Genomic DNA, 13,616 nt, shown 5'->3' with positions numbered 1-13,616 from the left:
AACAGTTCAATCACAGTGTTTCAGTATAAAAAAGTCCTCCTTCATAAAGTGACAACGGCTTCCTAGCATGCAAATATGCAGTAGACTGCTCAAATGTGACACAATAGTGCTCCTCTTCGTGTTCACACACACACTAGTGGGTAATAGCCCCTTACCTTAAGGTAATGAGGTAACAGCAAATTACCAGTATTGGGAGTACCATCCTTTATATTCCTCCTCAATCCTCATGGTCCTAATCCTGGAGCATGTTCCCTCAGATGATAAGGGGGCACGGAAATAGAAAAAAGGAAGGTCCCACAATAGTATAGTATTGTCTGGCTAAAACTGTTTTTTATTGACAAACAGCATGGGTACTCACAATAAAAACAGGTAAAACAATGCTTATCTCCAACCAGCGGGAGCTCGTAAGCCTCTATCAGCATCGGTGCCTGACCTCTCCTGAAGAAGTCACGTGTGCTGTGACGTCATGCGTAGGGACAGGACAGGCACCGATGCTGATAGAGGCTTACGAGCTCACTGCTCGTTGGAGATAAGCGTTGTTTTACCTGTTTTTATTGTGAGTACCCATGCTGTTTGTCAATAAAAACCAGTTTTAGCCAGACAATACTATACTATTGTGGGACCTTCCTTTTTTCTATTTCCATGCCCCCTTATCATCTGAGGGAACATGCTCCAGGATTAGGACCGTGAGGATTGAGGAGGAATATAAAGGATGGTACTCCCAATACTAGTCATTTGCTGTTACCCCATTACCTTAAGGTAAGGGGCTATTACCCACTAGTGTGTGTGTGAACACGAAGAGGAGCACTATTGTGTCACATTTGAGCACTCCACTGCATATTTGCATGCTAGGAAGCCGTTGTCACTTTATGAAGGAGGACTTTTTTATACTGAAACACTGTGATTGAACTGTTTATTCCAAGTGTCACGTGGATGTTGTTATTTTTTATTTATATTTTTTATTTATTTTTCTTGCACATAGTCACTTTTAGTGTTGAATGTATGCTACACATTGTAATTCACTTATATATTGGATTTTTGCACATTACACAGGAGTTGCTATTGCTACATCTGTTACTACTATTTTGGTATTTACTGATATTTTGCTATATAGAGTCACTGTTATTATTATAGCACTAGTGCACTTTATAATTTACCATTTATTGATTATTCACTTTTTTTTTTTTTAGTGGTTGATCCTTTTATATTCAAGAGACCACTACTACCTATTATTGGTGAATTGAGTTATTTGAGATTCACTTTGATTTTAGTGTGTTCCATCACATCTACTAGGAGCATTTCAATAATATCATTTGTGTTCCTGCTAGGATTAGCGCAGCACCATTTTATTTATTTTATACATTTATTGATAGGATCTGGTTGTACCCTATTCGCTGCAGGCAGCCTTTCTCTCTAGCGCTTGTTTTTACACACATGATAGCGCAGGAATAATTATATATACCCCAATAGGGGACATAGACATCGGACACATGCTGAAATGTCTTGGGATAAAGATTACAGTGCAGGATGTGATCTTCTTTTACAGGCTTTTTTATTAAGACCCAACTGGGCTGGTTAACACCAGATGCTTTCCAGGGCATTTTTGGAATGTAAGTAACGCAAGTACAAAGAGGCAACTTTCACACTGCAGTGCTGTGCCAGCACTAAAGCGCCGCTCGTTTTTGCCGCACTTTTCGGCCACTAGCAGGGCAGTTTTACCTTAAAATAAAGATAAAAAGTCCAGTTTTACGGCGCTTTGGAAGTGCCGCCAATTCAGTGCAGTGGGCAGGGGCATTTTGGGAGCACTAAACACAGCGCTCCCAAGCCACCCCAAAGATACTACTTGCAGGACTTTTCCTAACGTCCCGCAAGCGCACCGCCCCAGTGTGAAAGCACACACTGACAGAGTGGGAGGCGGTTTTCCGGGGTCTAATTGCAATGTATTTCACACCAGTTCACACCAGTGTGGTCAGTTCCAATGCTTTCAACAAAAGTACAACCTGCTGCAGGTATTTCTTCTGGAGCGCTCTGGATCACGTCTAAATGTATGTAAACACACAATATATTTTCATAAAATTCTTAGTGTCAAAGTAAAAAAGAGGAAAAAAACACACTGGAGCCAATTGAAAAATCCTTCAAAAATGAATCAAAAACATGTCTAAATGCACATGCAAAACCAAATCTGAAATTGTGGTGCTAACCTGACCTCAGAAGACTATTGTACATAAATTAAATTTATATAAATTTTTCCCACAAATAGCGCTTTCTTTTGGTGGTATGTGATCACTATTGTATTTTTTTTTATGTTTTGTGCTATAAACAAAAAAAGATTGAGGATTTTGAAAAAAAAAAAAAAAAAAAAAACAATATTTTTTTACTTTCTGCTATAAAACATATACAAAAAAAAAAATCTAATTTCTTCATAAATGTAGGCCAATATGTATTCTGCTACATATTTTTGGTAAAAAAAAAATTCCCATAAGCGCATATATCGATTGGTTTGTGCAAACGTTATAGCGTCTACAAACTATGGTATATATACTGGAATTTTTTTTTTAGTAATGGTAATGGTGATTGTCTGCGATTCTGCAGCAGACAATCTGACACTAACTACCACTTTTGCCATTTTGTGGGAACCAATGACACCAATACAGTGATCAGTGCTAAAAATATACGCTATACTGATTAAAGGGGTTATTGTGTGCCTAACCAGTGTACTATGTGGTGCTTTCACTAAGGGGCATGCTGATTTTTATTCCCTGCTTTGCTGGGAAACAAAAACCAGCACATCCCTGCTGACAGGACAGAGCTTAGTCCTGTCCTCTCCTCGCTGATCGGCTTGTGCTGTGACTAATCACAGCACAAGTGGTACGCTGGCAGCGCGTGTCCCCCAACCTGGAAGTGCAGGATCACGTTCTAGGTAGGTAATACAGCGCTGGAGAACCACTCTGCCGCCGTATGGCTATGTTATGCGGTCCACAAGTGGATATTCCATAATGCTGCACAAAATGTATAAATAATGTTAAGATAATTCACTACTACTACAGACACTATTAAAAGACGAGGACACATTTGTGTCTATTGTATCTTAAAGCAAAATATTTAAGACCCCCATTTACACTTTGTGCAGCGATTTTGTTGGGGGTGATTTGGACACACATGGCAGCCCATTCATTTGATTTTTTTTTTTATATTTGTGTCCCACTGTTATTTAAAATTTAGAAAACCAAAGTAATTTTCCTTCCATTTTCTGTCCTGGAGATGCAAAAAGAAATGAGAGGAAATCTTCCTCAAAGTGAAGGGAATTGCCCACCTAGGCAGTTTTAGTGTTTGTTAGGGTGTGCACGCTAAGAAGGGCTGAGGCCCAGAATCTACTGAGCTGCCTGGTATTCATCAATCTACCCCACAAAAGTGATGGAGTTTACTGTGAATGGCAGCCCACTTGCAGGCCTTGGACCCACCTGTGCAGATGGCAGCTGACGCAGGAAAGGGCCAGAGCATAGTATAAAATCGATAGACAAACTCAGGAAAGTCAGACACAAAGTTGAGGCTTATAATCAGAGAGACAGTAACTTTTGAATGCAGAAACAGAGGGACTCAAGGACCTCACTAGAGACACAGAGTGCAGGAGTATCTGGAGAGAGTGGGATTACAGGAGTGCATAGTGTGACAGATTCTCTAGGGGTGCAGGACAGCAGGGGACTCTGGAGGGAAAAAATACTCAGGAACAGTGGAACTTGGAAACACTGGAACACAAGAGTGCAGGGATTCACGTACCAACGTGGAGTGGAGCCTAGGACAAGGTATAAACCCTATTGCTCAGGCCAAAAATGTTGTTTTGAGCACAGCATAAATTGAATAGTAAATTGACAGGCTGGGCAGGAATAGGCTACATAACCAGCTATATTAGTCAGCAGGTAAGCTCCAGCAATACGAAACAAAACCAAAGAAATTCCAAGCTCAACTTACCGACAAGCATGCAACCACCTGAATTATCCTGTCTAACAGTATGCGTTAAAACCAGGGGTTTAGTTTGCACACATTTGCAAACACATGCGTAAGCTACCGAGCCCCATCAAGGCACCCCATTATTTTCTGTAGCCCTAACTCTATAGTCCTAACTCGTTCTCCGCAGTGGAAGCACATGCATTAGAATGGATAGGCAGAGGGCAGGTGAGCCTGGAGGGAGCCCACTCCTCATTAAAAAGCACAGGAGTGCACTGGACAACCAGCCCTTCCATGTGCTCCTTCCTGCAAAGGCCAGTTATAGGTGAGGGCAGTGACCATTTGTACTGTTGAAATACTGGTGAGGGTACACACTGGACACCTTTGCTGTCATGGTGCTATACGCTAGGTGTCCAGTGCGCCCCTGTGCCTTTAATAAGGGGTAGGCTCCCTCCGGGCTCACTTGCCCTCTGCCTATCCATTATAATGCATGTGCTTCCACTGTGCAGGCTCTCAAAATTTAGAGCTAGGACTACAGAAAATAATGGGGTGCCTTGACAGGGCTCTGTACCTTACACATGTGTTTGCAAATGTGTGCAATCTAACGCATACTGTTAGACAGGATAATTTAGTTGGTTGCAAGCTGGTCGGCAAGTTGAGCTTGGAATTTCTTTGGGTTTTTTTTGCATGCATTGCCCTTCCATGTGCACCTTACTGCAAAGGCCAGTTATAGGTGGGGGCAGTGGCCATTAGTTTCTAAGATCCAGCAATGCCTATAGCTTCCAAACCAGTAAAGCAGCATAGTAGGAGAAAACCACATGTGCAACTACAAGCAGTAAATCAGCTTTGCCTGTTTGTAACAGATCAACTCTACAACTGATCTGTGACACTACCCCCAGCCCCCCTTTCATGCCCCTTGATGGATGGTGGTCCCCTGGCCCCCTGGGGAATTGTCCTTTACAAACTGAAGGGTGTAAAGATCAGAGTGAGATTCGGGAAGGACAGAAAGAGCAGCAGCAAATGTCACAGGTGGTGACATCAAGCAGACCTGGCAATTAGCCCCCATTGGAAGGTTTTCTTCACTTCTTGCTCTGGTGACAACTCTACCATTTTGGATTTCCTGTCACTTTCTGTCTTGGTGATGTTTGTTACAGGACAAATACAGGGGTGAATTTCCCCAGCAGGGACATAGAAAAAAAAAAAAAACTTGCTGGAGATTGTAATCCTTCTACACTCTATCCAAAACGAAAAAACTATTTGTTTGCCTTTACATACTCTTTTTACTTGTGGATGGACTTTGTCTTTAATCACAAACCCATGCATTTTACAGGACCTAAAAATTCATATTGCTTTCCAGGAATAAGCATGTTTTTTTCAAATATGGACATGGCTACTTGGCTAAGTACAAAGCTTGCCATTGTTCTGATTTAAGGCTTTAAAATGCTGGAATATACAGCTTTAGCTTTGAAATTCCTGTCCAATAAGCATGATGTCTCTGTGGAAAAAGTGGCTTATTTGGGATTGCTTCTGCTGTCTACTCTACTGCCAATTTTCCATCGTCTGGTACATGTAGTAACAGAAAATATATGCAGGCCTCACCTATTTTATTATGTTGTAAAATGCTGTTAAAAAATGCATTTGTAACTAGCTTCACATTTAATGTACACAACTGTTAGGGAAGGCAAAGGGATGAGGCTCTTACAGAAATGAGAATGCAGCCTGTGAAAATGACAGTGCTCCTTGTCTTCGGGAATCAAGAATTTCAGATACAAGTCTAAGAAATTTTCCGGTATTTAGAACAAGCATGTCTTTTGCAAAAGACTCATTTACTAAGCAGGTTTGGAGTTAGTGAGCCACTGAGATGAAGATACTGTATATAGAGAAGTTGAATGCTGACTAAAGAGTTAAAATAATGCTCACCTTACATGAACCATACATGTGCCACTTGCAGTAGCCCTAACTAAATACAGTATGAATGTTGGCCTTTTGTCATTAGAAAAATATATTAGGAATCGTTTTATACAGGTGTACATGTTTTTAGAAATATCTTAGAAAGCATATGGAGCAATTTAATAAAGAGAAAACGGGTTGATTTACTAAAACCGGAGAGTGCAAAATATGGTGCAGCTGTGCAAGAGAAACCAATCAGCCTCCAGTTTTTGTTTTTTTTTTGTCAACACTTAAGCCCCGTACACACGATCGGACTTTCCAACGGGAAATGTTGGATGTCAGGCTGTTGGCAGAAAATCCGACCGTGTGTATGCTCCATCAGACAATTTTTGTCAGACTTTCCGCCAAATGTTGGCTAGCATGTTTTCAAATTTTCCGCCAACAAATGTGTGTTGTTGGATTTTCCGATCTTGTGTACACAATAGATATGTGCATTCGTTTTTGTCCGAATGCCTTTTCGTCTGAATTTTGAGTATTTTCGTTATCGTTTTAACAAACGATAACGAACGTGAAGAATCCGAAAACCGAAAGATCCAACATAAACAAATGCTTTATTTTCGTTTTCGTTGTGACAACAGTTCGATATAGATAGGAGATTCGACATGATGCTGACAATAGCGATCTGTTTCCATCGAACCTGTGGTCGAATGTGCCTAACCTTAGCTCTATTAGTTCAAGATTATTCTACATAGAGAGAAAAGATTCGACATTATAGAGACAATAGCAAAAAAGGTCGAATGTGCCTAACCTAACTCTATTAGTCCAAGATTATTCGACATAGAGAGAAAAGATTCGACATGAAGATTTGACGAAGCAGTCGCTGCAAGCAGACATTTATCATCAGATGTTCCGCCCATAGACTATAGAAGAATTCTAATGTTGGTTGACTAGTAATAATAATTAATAAATATAATTATTACTAGTGTCATACAACATTAGAATTCTACTATAGCTTGTAGGTGGAACATTCGACCGGAAATGTACGATTGCGGCGTCGTACAGTTTAGCTGCTCCATCGAATCTTCTTAGAACATTCAACAGACACCATAAGCCTTCAATGACAGATTCGACCTTAATTATTTTGGATTTTCAGACGAATGCATTTTTTAACGAAACAAAATAAATAAAAACGAATTTCGGGAGTAAATAAATAAATTTATTTTTCGGACGAAACCAAAATTCCGAAACGAAATATTTCAGTGTGCACATGTCTAGTACACAAGTCCGTCGGACAAAAGTCCAAAGTACAAACACGTATGCTCGGAAGCAGAAGCGGTCGGTCTTGTAAACTAACGTTTGTAATGGAGAATTAGCATTTATGACGTGGCAAATTATGAAATCTCCAAATGCAGCGCACATTCTCTTCTTCTTTAATGGGATAATAATGAAGCTGCTTTGTCTGGTGATACTGATGGAATTATTGCAAACAAATTTTCAAAGGATTTTTTTTTCTAGTGATATCAAGAATAATATTATTATTATTATTATTTTTTTTTTTATGTGCAAGTTACCACAACACCATTATCCCCTAGTTTATAAGATCAAAGATACAACTATGTTGGTGTCCCTTGTCAATTTTACATTGTATTTTTTAAAATGTAACTGCCTATTCCCAAACTGTCATTTGAAGTAAAACACATAGCCAAGTATTATTCTACACAATTTTTTATTGTGCATTAAAAAAATAAAATACAAAATTAGACATGCTATTTGCCAATAGAACTTAACCAAAAAGTGCATTCTATGCATCCAAAAATATAGAAAATATACCAAATCAAATCATTATTCAACCAAAAAAATAATGTCAAAGCAATAACTCCAAGGCCAATATTAAATAACACGTTATTTCCTCCAATTCCGCAACATGTCTGGTTGACAAACGGCCATTTAGAAACAAACTGAAAAGCACAAAATGAAAAGCGTGAACCGAAAAACGCTAAATGAAAAACGCGAAAAGAAAAGCATGAATCAACACTCACCAAACTTCTACTAACACAAAATTAGCAGAAGGAGCCAAAGGGTGTTGCTAAAAAACTGAAAATCCACGTACTACGTTCGTAATTGTTAGCCAACATTTGTGTGACCGTGTGTATGCAAAACAAGTTTGGGCCAACGCCCTTCGAACAAAATTCTACGGTTTTGTTGGCCAACAATCCGATCGTGTGTACGAGGCATAAGTTGAAAAAGCTGAAGTTTGAAGCTGATTGGCTACCATGCACAGCTTCACCAGATTTTGCACTCTCCAATTTTAGTAAATCAACTCCAGTGTCTACGCACTTTTATTTTATACCCTTATTAAAGAAGCCTTCCACTTTCAACTATTCTGAACCCCTCTAATCTGAAGAATCCTAATCTGATATTTAGGATTTTTTTTCTTTTAAGAGTTGGATACAGTGGTGGGGGGTTATAACCACTATCAGGTTTTTCTTTTGCTGTTTGTGTCCGTTAGGGCAATTTACTCTCTAATTTTCCTGATCACCAGTGTCAATTTAAATGAAAGAAAATGAGGGTAATCTAAGTATTTGATTTGCCACCGGGAACAGGAATAGAAGGGAAATATTCAAATGGGACACCTGTTCCCATGACAGATGTCTAGGAAGGGAATCCCTCTCATTTTTAAAGATTTCCTCTCAGTTCATGTTGAGCCTTCATGAGAGGATGTGAAGGAAAATCTCTCTAACAAGACACAGATGGCAAAAAATATTAAAAAATTTGATGGCAGCTTTAACCATTCTCTATTAATCCCCAACACTGCATGCTATTGCAGAATTTGGGTTTAGCCAGCAGTAACAGGTGAGGATACATGACTGAACAAATGAAATACATTTTCACAATAAAAATACAGCTCCATTTATTTAACAGGGTTTGTTTTCATTTAAGCTGGGTTCACATATGAGCATGCAGCGGCTCACAGCAGGAGTCCGGTGCATTCTCGTTCACCGTTTCAGGTCCGATTTCAGCCCAAACAGACCAAAAGATGCACAGGGCTCCTGTGCAAATCACACTGGAGCTGCTGTGGAGATATATGAACCGGCTCCATAGAGAGTCAGTCACAATCTCCTGCTGTGCGAATTGGATGCCGGAAAGTGGCATCCAATTCGCACTAGTGTGAACCCAGCCTTAAATTGTAATTAAACAAATGCAAGCCTGACTGTGACTATACATTGACCAGTGCTAGATATCAGTATTATACAAAGAGTAGTTTAATGTCACGAATGTCTAAAAATACCTAAGTACCAAAATGAAATAGTATACTATAGGCACTTTGAGACAATACTGCCCTTGAAACATATATATTTTACATTTTTTATGTTTCTGTTTTTTTATTGTAGCCCTGAAGAAGTGGGCATTCTGAAGTTCCCAAAGTACATTGGCAGTTATAATTGAATCATCAAATAAAAGGAGCAGAATTTGAATTTGATGAATTCCGTTTTCAAAAAATGTTTGAGCTTTAGCACTTCTATAACTTGAGACAAAATTGTTAGGCCTCATGCACACCTAGCGTAAAAAAAATTGCCGCTTTTACAGGCCTTTGATGTGGGTTTTTTCAGCCCCTAAGTAAATCTCTGTTAACTTAAGTTACCATGCACACATAGGCATTTACAGCCGTATTAGAAGAGGAGCAACTAAAGTCTAAAAAAACCCCAAAAACTCACTTAAGCGTTCAGGAGAGAAGCGTTTAAGCAGAAAACCACTTGATGCACCTAAATGTCTGTAAGCCTAGGTTCATATTGGAGCAATTTGTCATGCGATTTGAGAGATCAAATTGCACGACAAGTCACAGCCTATTGGAGGCAATAACACTGTTCTAATCAGTGCGACACAGATTTTGCGGCGCTGCACTGATTGGCAAAAGTAGTTCCTGCACTACTTTGCCAATTTCAGGTGTGACAACAATAGACATCTGTGCATGAAGCCACACAGATGTCTATCAAGTAGCACCTGAAAATGCACTGACCTTGCTACATTGAAATTGCGCTACTTCAAGTGAAGTAGCACGATTTCAAAATAGCATCAATGTGAACCAGGGCTTAACATGCATAAACCCTAGCTACGTTTATCACTTGAGTGTTTGTTCATTTCAGTGACCAGAATAAATTAATATTCTGACCAATGGATTGAATGAATGCCCAAATGCTTGACACACCTAAACACATTTGCAAAACACAGCTTGAGCTCTGGTTCACATTGATGCTACTTTGAAATCGTGCCCACTTCACTTGAAGTAGCGCAATTTCAAAGTAGCAAGGTCAGCGCGGTTTCAGGTGCTACTTGATAGACATCTGTGTGGCTTCATGCACAGATGTCTATTGAAGTCGCACCTGAAATCATCTCAAATCGCATGACAAATCACTCCAATGTGAACCTAGGCTTAGGTGCATTTTCAGGCTGTTTTTTTCCTGCCAGAAACAAAGATGTCCAGGGGAGGAAAATGTCCTGTGTGCATTAGGCCTGAATCACAATAGCCCTATGACTGTAAGTTATGCCTTTTGTGAGCGCAGTCTGAGTTCATGTGAAAATTCTTATGAGATGTAGTAAATTAATCTGTGTCCATTTTTACAATTTTTGACCTGATCCAGTGCCACTATAGCCTAATTCCATTTCTAATTTGACAGTGCTGAAAATGAATTATCTTGTGTAGGTTTTGTTAATTTCTTCTTTTTTTGAGAGAGTAGGTGTACAGATTGCATGAAAAAAGTGTGTTTGAGAGTCTTAATAAAATTGGCAAAGCAAAGATCCATTGCCAAAAGTACTGACCTAAGTAAGCATTGATGTATTTTTGTATCTACAGAGGCCAGAAAACCAGAATGAAAGCTCAACAAAGGCAGAGAGTGCCCACCTCTTCAGACTGTGGTATGGTTTTGATCACAAGTATCCTTTCAGTGCCTTTTGGCATAGTGGTAGTAACATTTACATGGCTTAACCAGATTTGTTGGAAAAACTAAGCACAGCAGGTGTGAGTATTGTACAGTTAAAACATACACAGTAATTGTACTAAGGAACCCACAGGTCTCTTGACATTGAGTCTTAAAAGAATTTAATAAAATCAGAGATCCTCATGAACTTAACTGAGACAGATAAGGGCATGAACTGTAAAATGACTTTAATATTATTCGTATGTTCTGTAGCTATGAGAAAACATATTTGGCATCCTCTAATCCAGGGATATGCAATTAGCGGACCTCCAGCTGTTGCAGAACTACAAGTCCCATGAGGCATAGCAAGTCTCTGACAGCCACAAGCATGATACCCAGAGGCAGAGGCATGATGGGACTTGTAGTTTTGCAACAGCTGGAGGTCCGCTAATTGCATATCCCTGCTCTAATCTATATGATAAACAAGGTTCCTAAGATAATAGCATGCATATGTAGCAATGACCCTCCTTAGGAGCTGCTAGAAATGTTGTTGCTCTTCTAATTTCATTGATGACCCACCTTGTAAAAGGATGCAGCCTTGTTCTGTTTAAGAAATGGACCTGAACAGGCTCAGATGTAGATGGATGTAAACGGAGTATTATTTGTTTACATCCACAAGCCCATAAGAATGAATTGTGACACAAAGGTAAACATATATCAACAAACTGCACAGAGACACAATAAGCGAATAACAATATATAACAGCAAGTCCCAAAGGTAGTGAATGGAACTAAGGCAAATAAGTCCTTGAGGTGATTAATATATGGAAAGAGTACACAAGGCGTTTGAAAATCACCTCCTGTGAATATCACGATTCATTGACAAACAAGTGAAAATCCACCACCACATGGAGTGCACGTTTACCAGCTTGCACAAGTTGACTTGCTTGTGGCTGATACCCGGCCAGGGCCTTTTCCTCTAGGAATAACGAGCGAATAGCAGAACCGACCACAACAGCCTCCAAACACTACTGAGAGTGGATAGACTTGGTAGTCACAGGGACTCAGAGGGATCCAGGGTCCTCACTCGGCACTCATGTTCATATATGCTCAAAGAAAGGAAAGGTTCGCCATAGGTAAAACCAGACTAGTGTTTATTCAAATAAAACAGTATCACTTACATATAAGCAAGGTTCATCCAACGTGGACAATAAGCTGGCCGGCTGCAATACAAATGCCCGTCCCATCGGGACGTTGAACAGCCCGCTGACGTCAGCACGTCGCAACTCCTGCTGCGTTTCATCACAAGTCTGACGTTGTCCTGAGGCACGGGCGGCGTACTGATTCACCACTATAAATAACAAATAAGGAACCATGCCTCAGTCTTAGCCTTGGGCAGTTGGCCCACCAAACACCATCTTTGTATAGGGAATGTTGCCATTTGTGGACAATTCTAAAAGCATGTAACCTATTATAAAAAAACAAAATCCCAGTATACACATTAAGTTATTTGAATAAACACTAGTCTGGTTTTACCTATGGCGAACCTTTCCTTTCTTTGAGCATATTTGAACATGAGTGCTGAGTGAGGACCCTGGATCTCTCCCTATGACTACCAAGCCTATCTGCTCTCAGTAGTGTTTGGAGGCTGTTGTGGTCAGTTCTGCTATTCACTCGTTATTCCTAGAGGAAAAGGCCCGATTTAATAATATAATATTTATAATATTTGGTGTTTTTTAATCATTGTTTATTTGTATGATCGAACATTTTTTAATATATACTGAATAAAATAAAATTCTATTTTCATATTACCAAAATGTGTGTTGCCTTTAAAGTCCCATGGAAGTGGGATTTCTCTTTTTCTTAGATTCTCACTTGTCTGTCAATGAATCGTGATATTCACAGGAGGAGGTTTACAAACAACTTGAATACTCTTTCTATATATTAATCACCTCAAGGACTTATTTGGCTTAGTTCCATTCACTACCATTGCTGTTATATATTGTTATTCACTTATTGTGTCACTGTGCAATTTGTTGATATATGTTTACCTTTGTGCCACCATGCATTTTTTTGCACTTTTTATACTACTAGACATACAGAGCGCAGCTCATATTTTTTAAAACATTTATCTTTTGGGCCTATCTCACATTTGAGCTGCTGCTAAGTTTAGGGTTTTAAATCACAGCGCAGTTTTCTTTTTTACACACAAGAATGAATTGCTGTCTGTTTTCCAATTTGAAACAGATAAATAAAAAACAGATGAACAGAATGTGAAAGGGCCCTTACATGAGGTGTCCTTAAGTCTAGCATTGGAGAACAGTAGCAGGACTGAAAACACAGCTGTGGATTTAAGTAAAACCATGAGAGCGTTGTTGTCTCACTAACAGAAGTTAGGAGCTAACTGGATTTCTAGTTGATCAATTAGTATTATTTTGTTTTGCATTTTAGAGATAAAATATGGGAAAATTTGCATGTACATATAATTGTTTAAAGTATTGAACTGGTATTGGTATTCATATGCATGGTTCATGTATTTATTTATATATGTTATTTAACCAGATATGTCACCTAAACACAACACATTAGACCCATATCTGCATTGACTAGGCATAACATTGAAAATATGTATCTGACTGTGTGTGCGCTGGTATATAATTGTATCTGCCCTCTCATTTTTACATATCCATGTCACAAAGACAGATATAAATATTTCTGACTATTCAAATATAAGAAACCCACAAAACCTTGCTGATGTACTTATAATATTCTTTCTTCAGCTGAAAATGGCATCTCTTTTAACCAGAAGCTAGTTTAAACCAATGTGGATTACAGGTACATCACACAGAGAGTGAGGCAATACTTA

At 39.2% G+C, this 13,616-nt stretch overlaps 1 protein-coding gene across 1 annotated transcript in view; it reads left to right on the top strand.

Annotated features, from left to right (window-relative positions):
- SLC9A9 (solute carrier family 9 member A9) overlaps positions 1-13,616 on the top strand; it is a 1,177,825-nt gene that overhangs the window by 911,991 nt on the left and 252,218 nt on the right. Inside the window, exon 14 of the mRNA XM_073625891.1 lies at positions 10,688-10,767. Within this exon, the coding sequence (XP_073481992.1) occupies positions 10,688-10,767 (80 nt within the window). The remainder of the gene's footprint in view (positions 1-10,687; positions 10,768-13,616) is intronic.

The sequence above is a fragment of the Aquarana catesbeiana genome, linkage group LG04 (assembly GCF_042186555.1).
Source record: "Aquarana catesbeiana isolate 2022-GZ linkage group LG04, ASM4218655v1, whole genome shotgun sequence".
Classification (NCBI taxonomy): Eukaryota; Metazoa; Chordata; class Amphibia; order Anura; family Ranidae; genus Aquarana; species Aquarana catesbeiana.
This window is presented reverse-complemented; position numbering and strand designations above follow the sequence as displayed.